General features: G+C 34.9%; 1 protein-coding gene and 1 non-coding gene across 2 annotated transcripts; both read right to left on the reverse strand.

Moving 5' to 3' along the window:
* Window positions 1-1,142: 1,142 nt before the first annotated feature.
* On the reverse strand, window positions 1,143-5,076 carry LOC109013374. The gene is made up of 5 exons (XM_018995437.2): window positions 4,715-5,076; window positions 4,507-4,580; window positions 2,641-2,770; window positions 2,251-2,559; window positions 1,143-1,745 (listed from the first exon to the last, which is right to left on the reverse strand). Exons 1-5 carry the CDS (start codon window positions 4,829-4,831, stop codon window positions 1,473-1,475), a joined length of 903 nt encoding a protein of 300 aa, XP_018850982.1. The 5' UTR covers window positions 4,832-5,076; the 3' UTR covers window positions 1,143-1,472.
* Window positions 5,077-12,590: 7,514 nt separating this feature from the next.
* TRNAK-CUU lies at window positions 12,591-12,663 on the reverse strand. Its single transcript has one exon. It is a non-coding gene; the product is annotated as a tRNA-Lys (tRNA).
* Window positions 12,664-12,902: the final 239 nt, after the last annotated feature.

A 12,902-nucleotide genomic window follows, 5' to 3' on the forward strand; every position in this document is an offset into this window, starting at 1 on the left:
TCAGATTTTGTTATATATTTTCTTGCTAATAATCTATATTAATATTTAAATATTCGGTTTGTTGAGGATTAACATAGTGTCATGATAACTATGCACTGAAACACAATCTAATTAGTTATCTCATGATAACACTTGAAACAACTTAAAATAACTTGTTACCTTTGAGAGACAACTTCTTTTTCTACAAACTCCATTCAAATTGAGACTTCAAACATATTCATAAACAATTTTCTGATTTTGTTTAAGCACATAGTTTCGCTACCAAGGCCAAGGGATGTGCTAAACAACGTGTTATTTACCTCGTATGTTTTCATTTCATGAAATGGGACAAGATCTAGAGGATTAATGCCACGTGTCTCATGATCGGAGATATACAACACACGGCAGAAATCCAATGGGTCCAACCAAGCCGAGTTTCATCAACACAATTCTAAATAATAAACGAGTTTACTTCTTGATAATGGTTTAGCAATAATAGGGGCTTTCGTAGGATAATGGGAATACCCAATTTTGGGTCCAAAAAGGATACCGAATGCTAATACCAAATGCTGATATTAATTCATTGTATTAATTCAACTACATTGATAAATAAATGGGATTTTTGGGAGAGCAATAATCATGTGCAAATCACCTTATGATATCACTCATTCTAGCATTCTATTTATGTACTTGAAATTCATTTGGTCAATAATAACCATTAGATGAAAAGTAACGTTTCTTTTATGAGTAAAGATTAATTGAGAGAGTATTAAAGAAAGAAACCTCTGTTCTTTCGCTCTGCCACCTCAAAAGGGTTTTTTGTCATTATCATTAATTTCTCTTTCTTTTCTTTTTTTCCTGTTATGTTTTCGATAGGGACAAATAGAGAGTACAACTCACCAGTCACCACACTCCCACTCCCACTCCCAGCCGACGGCTTCGACAGTTTCAACAACTCAGCCTTTATGAGCGCACCTACTACAAACGCCAGTCCGACACCTGTACTTTCACCGTTGCGCAATGACCAAAGGTTTTCTCCTTCTCCCCCTGTAAATGCTGCACAAATCTCTCTCTCTTCCCCCCCCCTTTCTCTGGGAAACAAACTGGACTGGGTGTACGGACCAAAACGCAAAGTTTAAACAAACGAGGAATAAAATAAAAAATTCCGGAGAGCCAGCGTTCAAGCATCACATTCAAGAAAAAGTACAGATAAATAACTGAAATTTTTAACCCGGTAACAAACAGCAGCCCAAGCCCAAGCACTTTCACTTAAGACAAGCAGCAAAATGCACGAGAGATTATGAACATACAAACCCCCAATTAATTAGAGTACATAGTCCATGGTTCTGGTCGACTTGCTAAAAAAACCTATGACAACTCCCGAGACCCCAGAATGAAATGTCAAATAATATATAATAACACATCCCCCCCACTAGGACTAGGACAAAACCAAACACCCAAGTAATAAAACAAGCAATGTTAGACCTAACAAGTTAAACCAACGCAATGCTGCTCTCGCCACCGGGGGGCTTGCGTACACCACCTAGATAGTCTCTAGATTCTACCTTCCCGTCAGCGAAGATGTCGTTGCCACTTATCTCCCGCAATTTTGCTGTACTCAGTGGTTTCTCGGCGGATGATGGAGGTACATCGCCTTTGAATATGTCATTTCCCGAAAGCTCGGCAAATTTCTGGTTATATATTTTCTTCGCTGTCTTGACCAGAGGCTCCTCATTGGACATAATACTGCTCTGACCTCCAGGAGGCTATGATTAAACCCGAATTAGGAACAGTTAGATACTTGGATTATGTAGACAATAAAGAACAGAACAAAAGACAAGCGTATACAAAGAGCAGCAGCTTGAGGGTGAAAAAGAACCAGGGAAAAGAAAATTGTATATGGCAAGCTTCCTGTGTGATGTACAATATCTATTTGGGCAACGCATATATTAAAAAGTTATGATCCTATGAACTCATGATATACTGTCTTAACCATCAGAAAAATACTACACTAACATAGACAATTTTGAAAAACCTATTTATTAACTTCCTAATGCATCAAACTTAAAACCTGCTAGACTGCCAACCCAAAGAAAAGGCTTTATTTAAAACTTATTCCAATCTTAATTGTTTCTACAAGCCAATATATGTGTATATCCATGAAATATACCTACATATTAGGCAATATACATACATGACGCACAGAGAGAGAGAGAGAGAGAGAGAGAGAGAGAGATCAGACAACTTGTGCATCCAACAAAGTTCACTCACATTAGAAACTTTGACCGATGTGCTGACATTATGAGAAGCAGGTTCCCCTATTTCTATGCTTCCTTTCAAGTCCAATATGCGAGCAGTTACTGGTCGAGGTAAAATTTCAGGAGGGGGTGCAAAGATGTCATGTCCAGAAAGCTCCTTGCACTTCGCATCAGAAAGCTGCTTCTTCAACTTTGCGTCCTCACTATCTAGGGTCCCACTTAGCTCGCGCTGCTTTGCAACCTCAGGCAAAGTTGTAGGCTTTTTTGGAGAAACACTATCTTCATCACCAAATGAGATATGGCTAATTCCAGCGACCGCTTGCTGGCAAGTCCAACCAATAGTTAATATGGATACAGAGATCCTTATTTCCACAGACTTTTTCAAAAAGAAATTAAAATATACCTGGTACATGCGTATTCCTGTTCTGTTAGTTGGAGTAGGGTTGGCGCTCTCAGATTCTTCCTTATCCTTTTCTCCAATAAATATGCCACTACCGGTCATCTCCTTCATTTTATACCCTGAACAAGGCTTCCTGAAAATTGCAAGGTAAACTGTATCAGAAAACCTTGGACAATGGCGTAGACACCAAGAAGGTGCAGAATAATCATATTGGAAACTAGAGGTTTCCTTTTAGTGCATCATTTGATAGAAGACTTCATTACAGATCATCTTCCATTTGCATCAAACATTGCGGCTTCAGTAAAGAAACATTGGTACAGCACAACACGGCATAAAGCAGTGGCAAAAACTGAACTGGCACCAAAAATATGTTACGAGTATTCTGCCTCATTCTTTTGACATTCCTTAAAATCTTACTTCTCTTTTACAAACATTGCAGTAATACCATGTTTAAGGTGATGGTTATTCACCAAAAAAAACTATTTTAAAGGGAATGATGCCATTTAATTTTGCTCATCAGTTGTTCCATTAGCATGTTTCCGTGGCAAGAGATGATGACTATAATTTATTCTGATGGCGCAAACACTATAAGATGCCTTCAAATGTTAATACTATTCAAATTAATGGAACGTAGAAACATGTCATAAAAGTCATTTGTGTTTTGACGATAGTATTGCCATAATTAAGCAAAATCGCATGGTAGGAAACAGTGGCATGCATCAAGTGCTAAAGCTGTCTGGGGCATGGGGCATCAAAATTTCGCTAAGTTTGATACTTCTTCAAATGTTAATACTATTCAAATTAATGGAACGTTGAAACATGTCATAAAAGTCATTTGTGTTTTGACGATAGTATTGCCATAATTAAGCAAAATTGCATGGTAGGAAACAGTGGCATGCATCAAGTGCTAAAGCTGTCTGGGGCATGGGGCATCAAAATTCCCCAAAAAAAAAAAGAAAATAAAAGAAAGAAAAAATCTTTGGACTACACATGTTTTCATTGAGAATTCATTTCTTTTTTCATAAATCCAGATATGGACTTTGCTTGGTAACATATTATATATATATATATAACATCATTTAGCCATGTATAAGGATTTTGACAAAAAATTTAAAATTGCCGCCTGTACAGAACCTAAGCATCCGTCTCAAACTAACAAGAGTAAGCAGCAACACCGAAGATTAGACTAAGATCACTCTTGATGGGAACAAAATGCGACCCAATTAATAGATGGACTGTAAAGAGTAATCGGGCCCAACCATATTCATATAAGGAATTCAGAATAATGTGGTCACAATTAAGATGTAAAATCCAACCTTAGATCCGAACATTTGGGGTCCGAAAGATTATGCGTTTTAACTCGATACATTTAGAAAAATGTTGGGATACTTCAGAGATTTGAAATCATACGCAGCAATCTTCGGAGAGAGAAAAAAAGATTTGAATTAGTTCGTTCAAATTCACCCAGTGAATACGTAGATCAATCACAGATCATCGAATTGATCGGCCTCCACGAATTAACTGAAGCTACGAAAAGAAGAAAATGTTTGTCTAAGAAAACCAAAACAAAAGCACCTTTAGCGGAAAACACAGAGTCAACCGTGAGTAAAAACTCTGAAACTAAGAACTCTGTGTGAAAGAGATGGAGAAAGGAGCGCAAACATAGTGAAAACCGTAAAAAATGCCGACGAAAAGCAGAGCAGAAACTAAAATCTATACGTTTTTTTTTTAATCTGCTCTCTTATAATTTCACTCCATTGTGGCCCAAAGAAAAGTATTCCAAAAAAGGGGAAACGCAACCTGAACCTAAAGCAGAAATGCAAGCACGACTTGCAAATTAGGAGAAGAATAAACAGAAGCAGATCTCACCGTTTGTTTAAGCTCTCGACCTCCTCATCCGTCACCTGACCTCCAAACACCACCTTACTGATCCCATCCGAAGGCTAAGACCATTTTCCACAAAAACAAATAAACTCAGCTTCTAAAATCAGTAACATAAGATATTACATATAAAAAAAAATCAGTAACATAAGATTCCCGGAACAGGAGAAAAGAAAGGAAACATGAGAATGGTTACCTGGTGAGAGCGCACGGCGGAGCCAACAGCCGGTGAATCAGTGGGAGGGTTCTCGGACCAAGTGAGCAGATCTGCGGTGGATGTGTGTGGCTTCCTCACCGGAGTGCTCCTCTCCATTCTTAGCTTCTTATCCCCTTCGTTCTTCTGCTTTCACCAACAGCAACAACCACTTGCCCGAATTAGAAAGTAATGCAAACCCAACAGTCACGGAGAGACAGAGAGAGAGAGAGAGAGAGAGATGGAAATAGGAGGAGGGAAGGTGGGGGGATTTGTCTTTCACTCTTACTCCTCGTCCCCAAGACCCCTAAAAAAAGCACTGTGCGTTCTCTCGCTCTTAGTTCAGGCAGAGAGATGGGGTCGCTGTGAAATGACGAAGTACCCCCCGATCTGGAACTTTCTCTAATTGATTTTCTTTTTCCTTTTTTTTTTTTTTCTCCTTTTGCTTTGCTTTTACACTCTCTTTGCTTCCGTTGCTTCACAGTCTTTTCTAATGTAGTGGATTAGAAGGCAGTTTTTTTAATTTATAGGACTATGAGTAGTATCTACTCTTTCTTCTTCTTCTTCTTCTTCCCCATAAATTAAATAAAATTGTAAATAATAAAAATAAAAAAAAAAAGTGCGGAGGGGTAGTATGTTTTTTTTTTATATATATATAACCGTCGTTTCTCTCTCTGAATTTGAATTTCGAACCGCGTCTCTAATGTTTTGTAGCCAGCAGCATGTGCACCGAATGTGCCGCCACGTGCCGGTCATTTAGAGAGGATCTACTGCCTGTTTTCCTTATAACTATGATGTCCCCCATTCACATGAGAATCGTATTGAAATTCAAATTTTAGTTGAAGCGAAATGACCCTCAAGCCCTCGAGAAATAAAGAGGAAAGTCGTCCTCGTGTACGCCACTCATCTATGTTAATAAGATGTGATGATGGTTTATCTTCTTGTTCTGGTAAGAATAATGATGGAATCTTTTTTTTTTTTCCATTTTTTAAAAAATAAAATAAAATTTGAATCTCAATTAATCCAACATGGAAGTGTCAAAAACCAAGTTGCATAATTGCATTTGCATTGCATCCCGTCGTGACTATTACACATTATCCCTCTTATATTTTCAAGCTGAAAGTCAAAAGGAATTGCTGCTCTCTTTGCCACGGCTTCTGCATCAAAGCAAATCGTCTTCAGCAGCACAGCACTCCATTCTCCAACCCACACCACGTGAGCTCTGAAAAGATTTATTATGCCTTATTTATTTTTACAAATGAGATGAAATTATAATTAAATAAAATATTATTAAAATATTATTTTTAATATTATTTTCATTTTAAAATTTAAAAAATATTAAATTATTTATTTTATTCTATATAAAAATTTAAAATAATTATAATAATTATATAAGATGAGATTAATTGAATTGAAAAAAGTTATGAAAACAAATAAGACTATTGAATAAAATATTATTATAATATTATTTTTATTTTGAGATTTAAAAAATATTAAATTGTTTATTTTATTTTATATAAAAATTTAACAAAGTTGTAATAATTATATAAAATGAGATTAATTGAATTGAAAAAAATTGTGAAAGCAAACGAGACCATTAAATAAAATATTATTAGAATATAATTTTTAATATAATTTTTATTTTGAGATTTAAAAAATATTAAATTATTTATTTTATTTTATATATAAATTTAAAAAAATTATAATGATTATATAAAATGAAATTAATTAAATTCAAAAAAATTGTAAAAACAGACGAGACCGAGATATACTTCATTCGTGGGGCATGTCAACCAAACAAATAAAAATAAAAATAAAAGCTTCACGTGTTGCGTATGGGTATCGATCATTGATCATATTCTGCTCCTTTTTTGCTTTGTTCACGTTTTATTTACGCTTATGCTTCAACTCATCTTTCTCAGCTTCCAGAAATATTCTTGCCCGGAAAAAGTTGGACATGCTACAAAATCAGCACATTACAAATTATATACCATGATGCATCAAATATGACAACTTCTCTATCAATTTTCAATCTTGGCTATTCATTTTTTAATATAATATAACTGTTAATATTTAAAAATAGCACAAGAGGCCAAAAGGAGAGAGAGTCATTTCCAAGCCGTCATAACATTTCAGGCCTCGATCGATGTAGTGTGGAGCCCCCAACAATCATCCAATGCGGTTGTGTTGGGTTCGTACATACATCCATGACAGTTAACAATAAATAAATATAGAGAACATAAACAAACAATGACACAGATCTACGTAATTTGACGTAAAACCTACGTCTATTGGAGTTTAGGAAGATGATGATCTACTATAATATGCTTATTTAAAATCTATCATGGTCTATCTTCTTCACTGTTTAATGGAGATATCGTCGCTGAAATCATAGCCGAGAGGTTGAAGAAACCCAAGAAGTTTCAATCGAAGAAGAAGAAATCCCCTGGAAGTGGCCTGGTCTTTTTGCTTTATCATCTGCCCCTACCTACTTTACGTCTCATCTTCTATTCTTTCTGTTACATCTTCACTTTTTCTCCTGATACGTTTTTCTTTTCTCAGCCTTTGTCCCCATCCTCTCTCTTCTTTTTTCCTTCTTTTGTCTTCTAATGGAAGCTCTTATATGGGCTGAGCTTAGTTATTTGGGCCTGAAATATTTTATCCCCTCCAATAACGAAATTTTTTTAAGCCAAACATAGTTATATATACATATTGTTAACGTATTTTCTCGCACGTCTTTAGATCGAGTTCCAGCAACTCAGGTATTCGGACTTTGACTTGCACACTTAAACAAACACGAAAAGTGGGGGCTTTGGTGGTGGCCATGGAGTCTCAAATACCAAAGTCAGTATATCTCCTTAGTGGTTTGTGCGTAAGTTTAGAGAGATCAGAGATAGTTCTTTGTACCTGAGGATCGAATACTAGGTTTCGGGTGAGAACTGTACATCCTAGACTTTGAGGAACTTATGTATTTTCCACTGTTCGTTTGTCAAAATATTTTAATGCAGCGTGGCTTCTGGGACGGCGTCATTAATGCGGTGTAAAGTTTGGGTAATGGTGCCATTAATGACGCATGACTTCCTGATTCACTTTATCCTGCAAGTATTCCCTATTAAGCCTATTCATGCCTGCTATCAGGAGATTGAGAATTCTCCATATTTCCTGCCTACCTGTCTGTGCAAGTTCTAGAGGGCATGGTTAGGGGTATAAACTCAAACCGGAAAATCGGACTGGACCGGTTTTACCAATTTTGAACCGGTCCGGTCCGGAACCGGTTTTTAAAATGTAAAAACCGGTTAGTTTCGGTCCGGTTCCGGGATTTTTTGGCCAGGACCGGACCGATTGATTAAAAAAAATAAAAAATAATATTTTTATATATAAGTTTTATACAAAATATTTCTTATATATTAAATATTAATATATATAAATTTTATATATAATGTATAATTATAAATTTTTATGTGAAATTTATATATAAAATAATTTCTTATTATAATTTATAAATTATTACATAAAATGTTAATACTAAATCACTAAAAGTTTATAACTAATACTAATATATAACTTATAACTATATCAATAGTCTAATATTAATACTATTATATAATCTAATATATTAATAAAAGTATAAAACAGTTTTTTTAAAATCAAATTTTTTTTTTTATAAACAAATTTTTAATGACAAATTGTGAAACTTACATTTTAAAAAAACTAGAAAATCGGACCGAAAATCGATAAAATCGGAAGTACCGGTTTATGAGGGTAACCGGTGCGTAATCGGTTTTGAAAAATACAAAATCGGTACATACCGGTTCGGTCCTAGATTTTATCCAAAACCGGACCGGACCGGACCGGTTACACCCCTAGGCATGGTGTCATTGGGATGGTGTCAAGATGGTGAGTCTCATCTACCCTTACCATCCGCTTTATTTGTGCAAGGGTTACTTCGAGGTGGTGTCAAGGCGGTGAATCTCATCTGTCCCTACCATTTGCTTTCTCTCTACTTGTGGCCCCTTATGGGCTTGCTTTAATGGACTGATAGGGGGGAAAACCACTTTATAGTTAAACAAATACGAATGGAGGGGCCTTGGTGGTGGTTGGAATGTCTCCGTTGCCAAAGTCAGTATATATTCGTATTAGTTTGTATGTAGGCTTAGAGGAATAAAAAAGAATTCTTAGTACATCGGGATCAACTTTTATATTAGGTTTCGGGTGAGAATAGTTCATCCATGACTTCGAGGAACTTTTGTTTATATTTGGCATAATCCTTTAATACGGAATGACTTATGGGGTGACATCATTAATGCGGCGTGAAGTCCGGACAGTGGTGTCATTAATGCTGCGTGGTTTCCTGACTCACTTTACCTTGTGAGCGTTTCCTACTAATCCTTTTCATGCTTGTTGTTAAGAGATCGAGGATTCTCTGTATTTATTTCCCACCTACCTGCTGGTGTAGGTTCCAGTGGGTAGCCGGTGCAGGTTTCAGTGGGTAGGGTGTTATCGGGATAGTGTCAGGGCGGTGAGTCTCATTTGCCACTACTGTCCGCTTTCTTTGTGCGAGGGTTACTTCGAGAGTAGATTTTGATCATGAGCCGAGTACTCTGTAGAGATCCACTAACTAATTTGGAGGAGGGTCGTAGGTCTTGATTGGACTTGATCGGGCTCTCCAACTTACTTAAAAATCCTCTTACACATATCATACTACCTTCTGATGGAATAATTAATGAGAAATGCTGAATGCAGTCACTTCGTGCAAACGGTGGGTAAACGTTGCTGATGTGGAAAAAAATTTAAACGCACCGTTTCAAAAAAACTAAACGCACATGACCACAGATTCCCTCACCCCAGTTTCTCTCCTCAGTTTCTTCAATTTAACGTGTTTGAGAAGCTCGAACCTTCCATGAAGCGCAGCCTCCTCCCTTCCTCGACGGGCGTCCAGGGTAAATCTAATTGAATATAAAAACTATAGCTTTGTGAATCTCTCTCTCTCTCTCTCTCTCTCTCTCTCTCTCTCTCTCGTTGTGCGCCATCTTTCATTTTCTCGTTTGCCTCCCAGAATTCTTCAGCCTGTATTTTTGTTCATTTGATTTTTGTTAATTTTCTTAGTTTTTGACTAAAATTCTGATTATAGGTGGGCGGGTACTATTGTATGAGAGTGTACTATAGTGAATTGAGGTTGGGGAAAAGAAGATTCACCTAACCATTATGTTTGGGACGGTGATTAGGTATATGGCAAAGAAGCCCAAACCCAAGATGAAACCGATAGAGCTTAAAACGCCGCCATAGCAAACGCAGAGTTTAGATCTGAGAGGAACAACACCACGAAGCTGAAGAAGATTGACCAGAGCACGAAAGAAAGCTGGAATCCGAAAGAAAAAATAGAATTTTCTTCTGTTTTTCATTTTCATTTTTTCATATTTTTTTTTTCTTTTTTTTAACATCCACGTTAGTCGACTCCGCGCCGACTGTAGCCGGCGACTGTACATAGCAGCTCTTATAATTAATTTATAGTAGTGAAGTAGTTAATAATTTTATTTTATTTATGATCTTAAATTTTAATTTGGGTACTCGACTGAAAAATGAAAGAAGGAGGAGGGAAAAAAAAAAATTGCGTGGGTGAATGATTGTCATTTTGTTAACCGTATTTCCGTTCTGTAACGTAATGCATGTAATGCGAGTAAGTATTACTTTTATACCATTTGTAATTGGAGGAGAAAGTATCCGTTAGACAGATTGATAATCTGAAGTTGTATAATTTTTTTGAAAAATTTTTGAAAAAAAAAAATAAATATGACACTCATGTAAAAAAAAATTTAACTTTTTAACAATAAATTATATTCTTTTTTAAAAAAATTGGACACACACTCTATGATTATATCTATTATTATTCTTTCACATATAAATTGAGGATAATTTTGACATTCACTTTTTTTAAAAGTAATAATAACTTATATTTTTTTCATCATCAGCATGTTAAGGACCCCATATCCGGTCCAGATATATTAGTGGGTTTTAAGTATATAATAAATAAATGGACCGACCTTTAAATGTAAAAAGTTACCGATACGTGACACTCTGTAATGAAACCTAACTTGAAACATACCCAACGAGGTTGCTAGAAGCTGTGACGTCAGTCTTTACTAGGTTTATATGATTTCTATATGTCATCTTCCCAATTAAATAATGCGCGTTAGTGACAAGTGTTACTATATGACTATGGCTACCATCATGATCATTAGTTGCTAAGTCACGTACACTGACACTAAAGTATCACAGCTCTCTTTATTTATTTTACTTTTCTAATAAAGTGTTCTTTTATAAATTCTGAATATTCTCTTAAAAAAAATTATAATTTACGTAAAAAAATTATTTTTTAATAATGAATTGCTTTTTAAAAAAAAAATACACGAAATTTACACATTATATAATTATATCTAGCATTACTCATTTATAAAATGATCACTATCTTTTATTTTTCTGTTTCTCCTTAATAAGTTAGAATTATACCAAATTAATAAATTAAAATCAAAGATTTTGCTCGGTAACATCTTATGCACAACACGAGCCTAAGATGTCACTGACATGGTAAATAGTCGACGTGATATTACAACGATGTTAAGCGGGTGTTACACTTTATGTTATATTTGAAATCTAACAGATCACCCGATTCAACAAAGATTTTTAATAATAAAACACTTTAAACTTTCTAACTAATGAGTGATACCATAATACAAATAACTTGTAATTCTTTTAGGTCCAATACTTGTTAAAAATAATCGTTGCTAAACTACAAGCATGTTAGATATTCTTACTATTGATGGTCCAAAGAATGATTAGGGTCCTTTTATAAATCTAGTTAAATAACTTTATATCATTCGGACATGTATATAATACGTAAATCCTAAAGCACTCGATATTATGATCACATGATTTTGGACATAGCAATTAGCATTATATAGTACATATTTCCATTTTTAATATTTATCTCTTTTGAATCATAAAAATTATCAAAATCAATAATAAATAATGTTAAATACAGTCTTAGAGTGTACAATCTTTGTGTATTTATTTTTTAAAAGAGTGAAGTCTATTGTTAAAAAAAATAATTTTTAAAAGAAAGTGTACGGAACTTGTATAACCTAAGACTGTATATATCATTTTTCACCAATAATTATAGAACATCTATATGATCTTGTGAGAACAATCAAATGTCAAGCAAAGAAGTAGAGCAATTTTCGACATTAAATAGTGGCTCAACAAGACACTCTTATCCGAACTTAAAAGAAAAAGAAAAAAAAAAAGAGAGAGTTATGGAATCAATTAATTGATCCCATTTTTTTCAGATTACATCGACAATTATTACTCCCACCTATATAATTCAATGCCAATGAATAAGAATGCATAAGTTGATGTCACGTGCTATTTAATTTCCCATAAATTCATGTTACTTAACATCTCCATCGCAGAAGGATATAACAGGAAATTTTCAGTGCTAATGTTGTGATTAACAGATGGTCATTGTCAAGGAGTTGTTCCTCATCCATTTTCAAGCGAAACTATGAACATCAACGTGGTTACTAGTCGAAGCCAAGAAAATGTTTTGGGGTCGATTAGAATAGTTTAATAACTAAACATCAATTAATGTAATTAACCAACTAATGATTAATTTAATTGACGGAGGGTGATTTGAATTAACGCTGATACTGGGGCCAAGGGAATTATGTCGGCAGGAGGTTGAGCCGTTGAAGACGACACGGTACCAACAACCAAGACCAAATCCTAGTACCTTTTTTTTTTTTTTTTGAGATGACGTGTGAACGTTCTCCACGACCCTCAATGCCTCGTCAAATGCAGAAGAAAAACATAAAGCAATCGAAAGCGCCCACCGTGGGGCTCGAACCCACGACCACAAGGTTAAGAGCCTTGCGCTCTACCGGCTGAGCTAGACGGGCATCTGACAAAGAACGAAATTTGTTTATTAAATATCTATCTTTATTTTTTTTTTTCTGTTTTTTTGCCCCCTAGCATTTTGTTAATAACATTAGTATTGAATTATATAAATGCAAATATAAAATCTGCATAATATTACATGATTTTGTATTTGATTATTCTATTAAAAACTTATTCTCACATTGTATTATTTATTTATTAGTCAAAATAATAATAAAATATTATAAATTTAATAATATAT

Source organism: Juglans regia, chromosome 11, assembly GCF_001411555.2.
Source record: "Juglans regia cultivar Chandler chromosome 11, Walnut 2.0, whole genome shotgun sequence".
Lineage (NCBI taxonomy): Eukaryota > Viridiplantae > Streptophyta > Magnoliopsida > Fagales > Juglandaceae > Juglans > Juglans regia.

Bases quoted from the DNA above. Each gene is read 5' to 3' on its own strand.
- LOC109013374 (XM_018995437.2), bottom strand. From the start codon at position 4,831: ATGGAGAGGAGCACTCCGGTGAGGAAGCCACACACATCCACCGCAGAT. The intron at 2,771-4,506 runs GTGAGATCTGCT...TGCAATTTTCAG, and splicing joins GTCGAGAGCTTAAACAAACG to GAAGCCTTGTTCAGGGTATA. The intron at 1,746-2,250 runs GTGAGTGAACTT...GTTTAATCATAG, and splicing joins CATCGGTCAAAGTTTCTAAT to CCTCCTGGAGGTCAGAGCAG.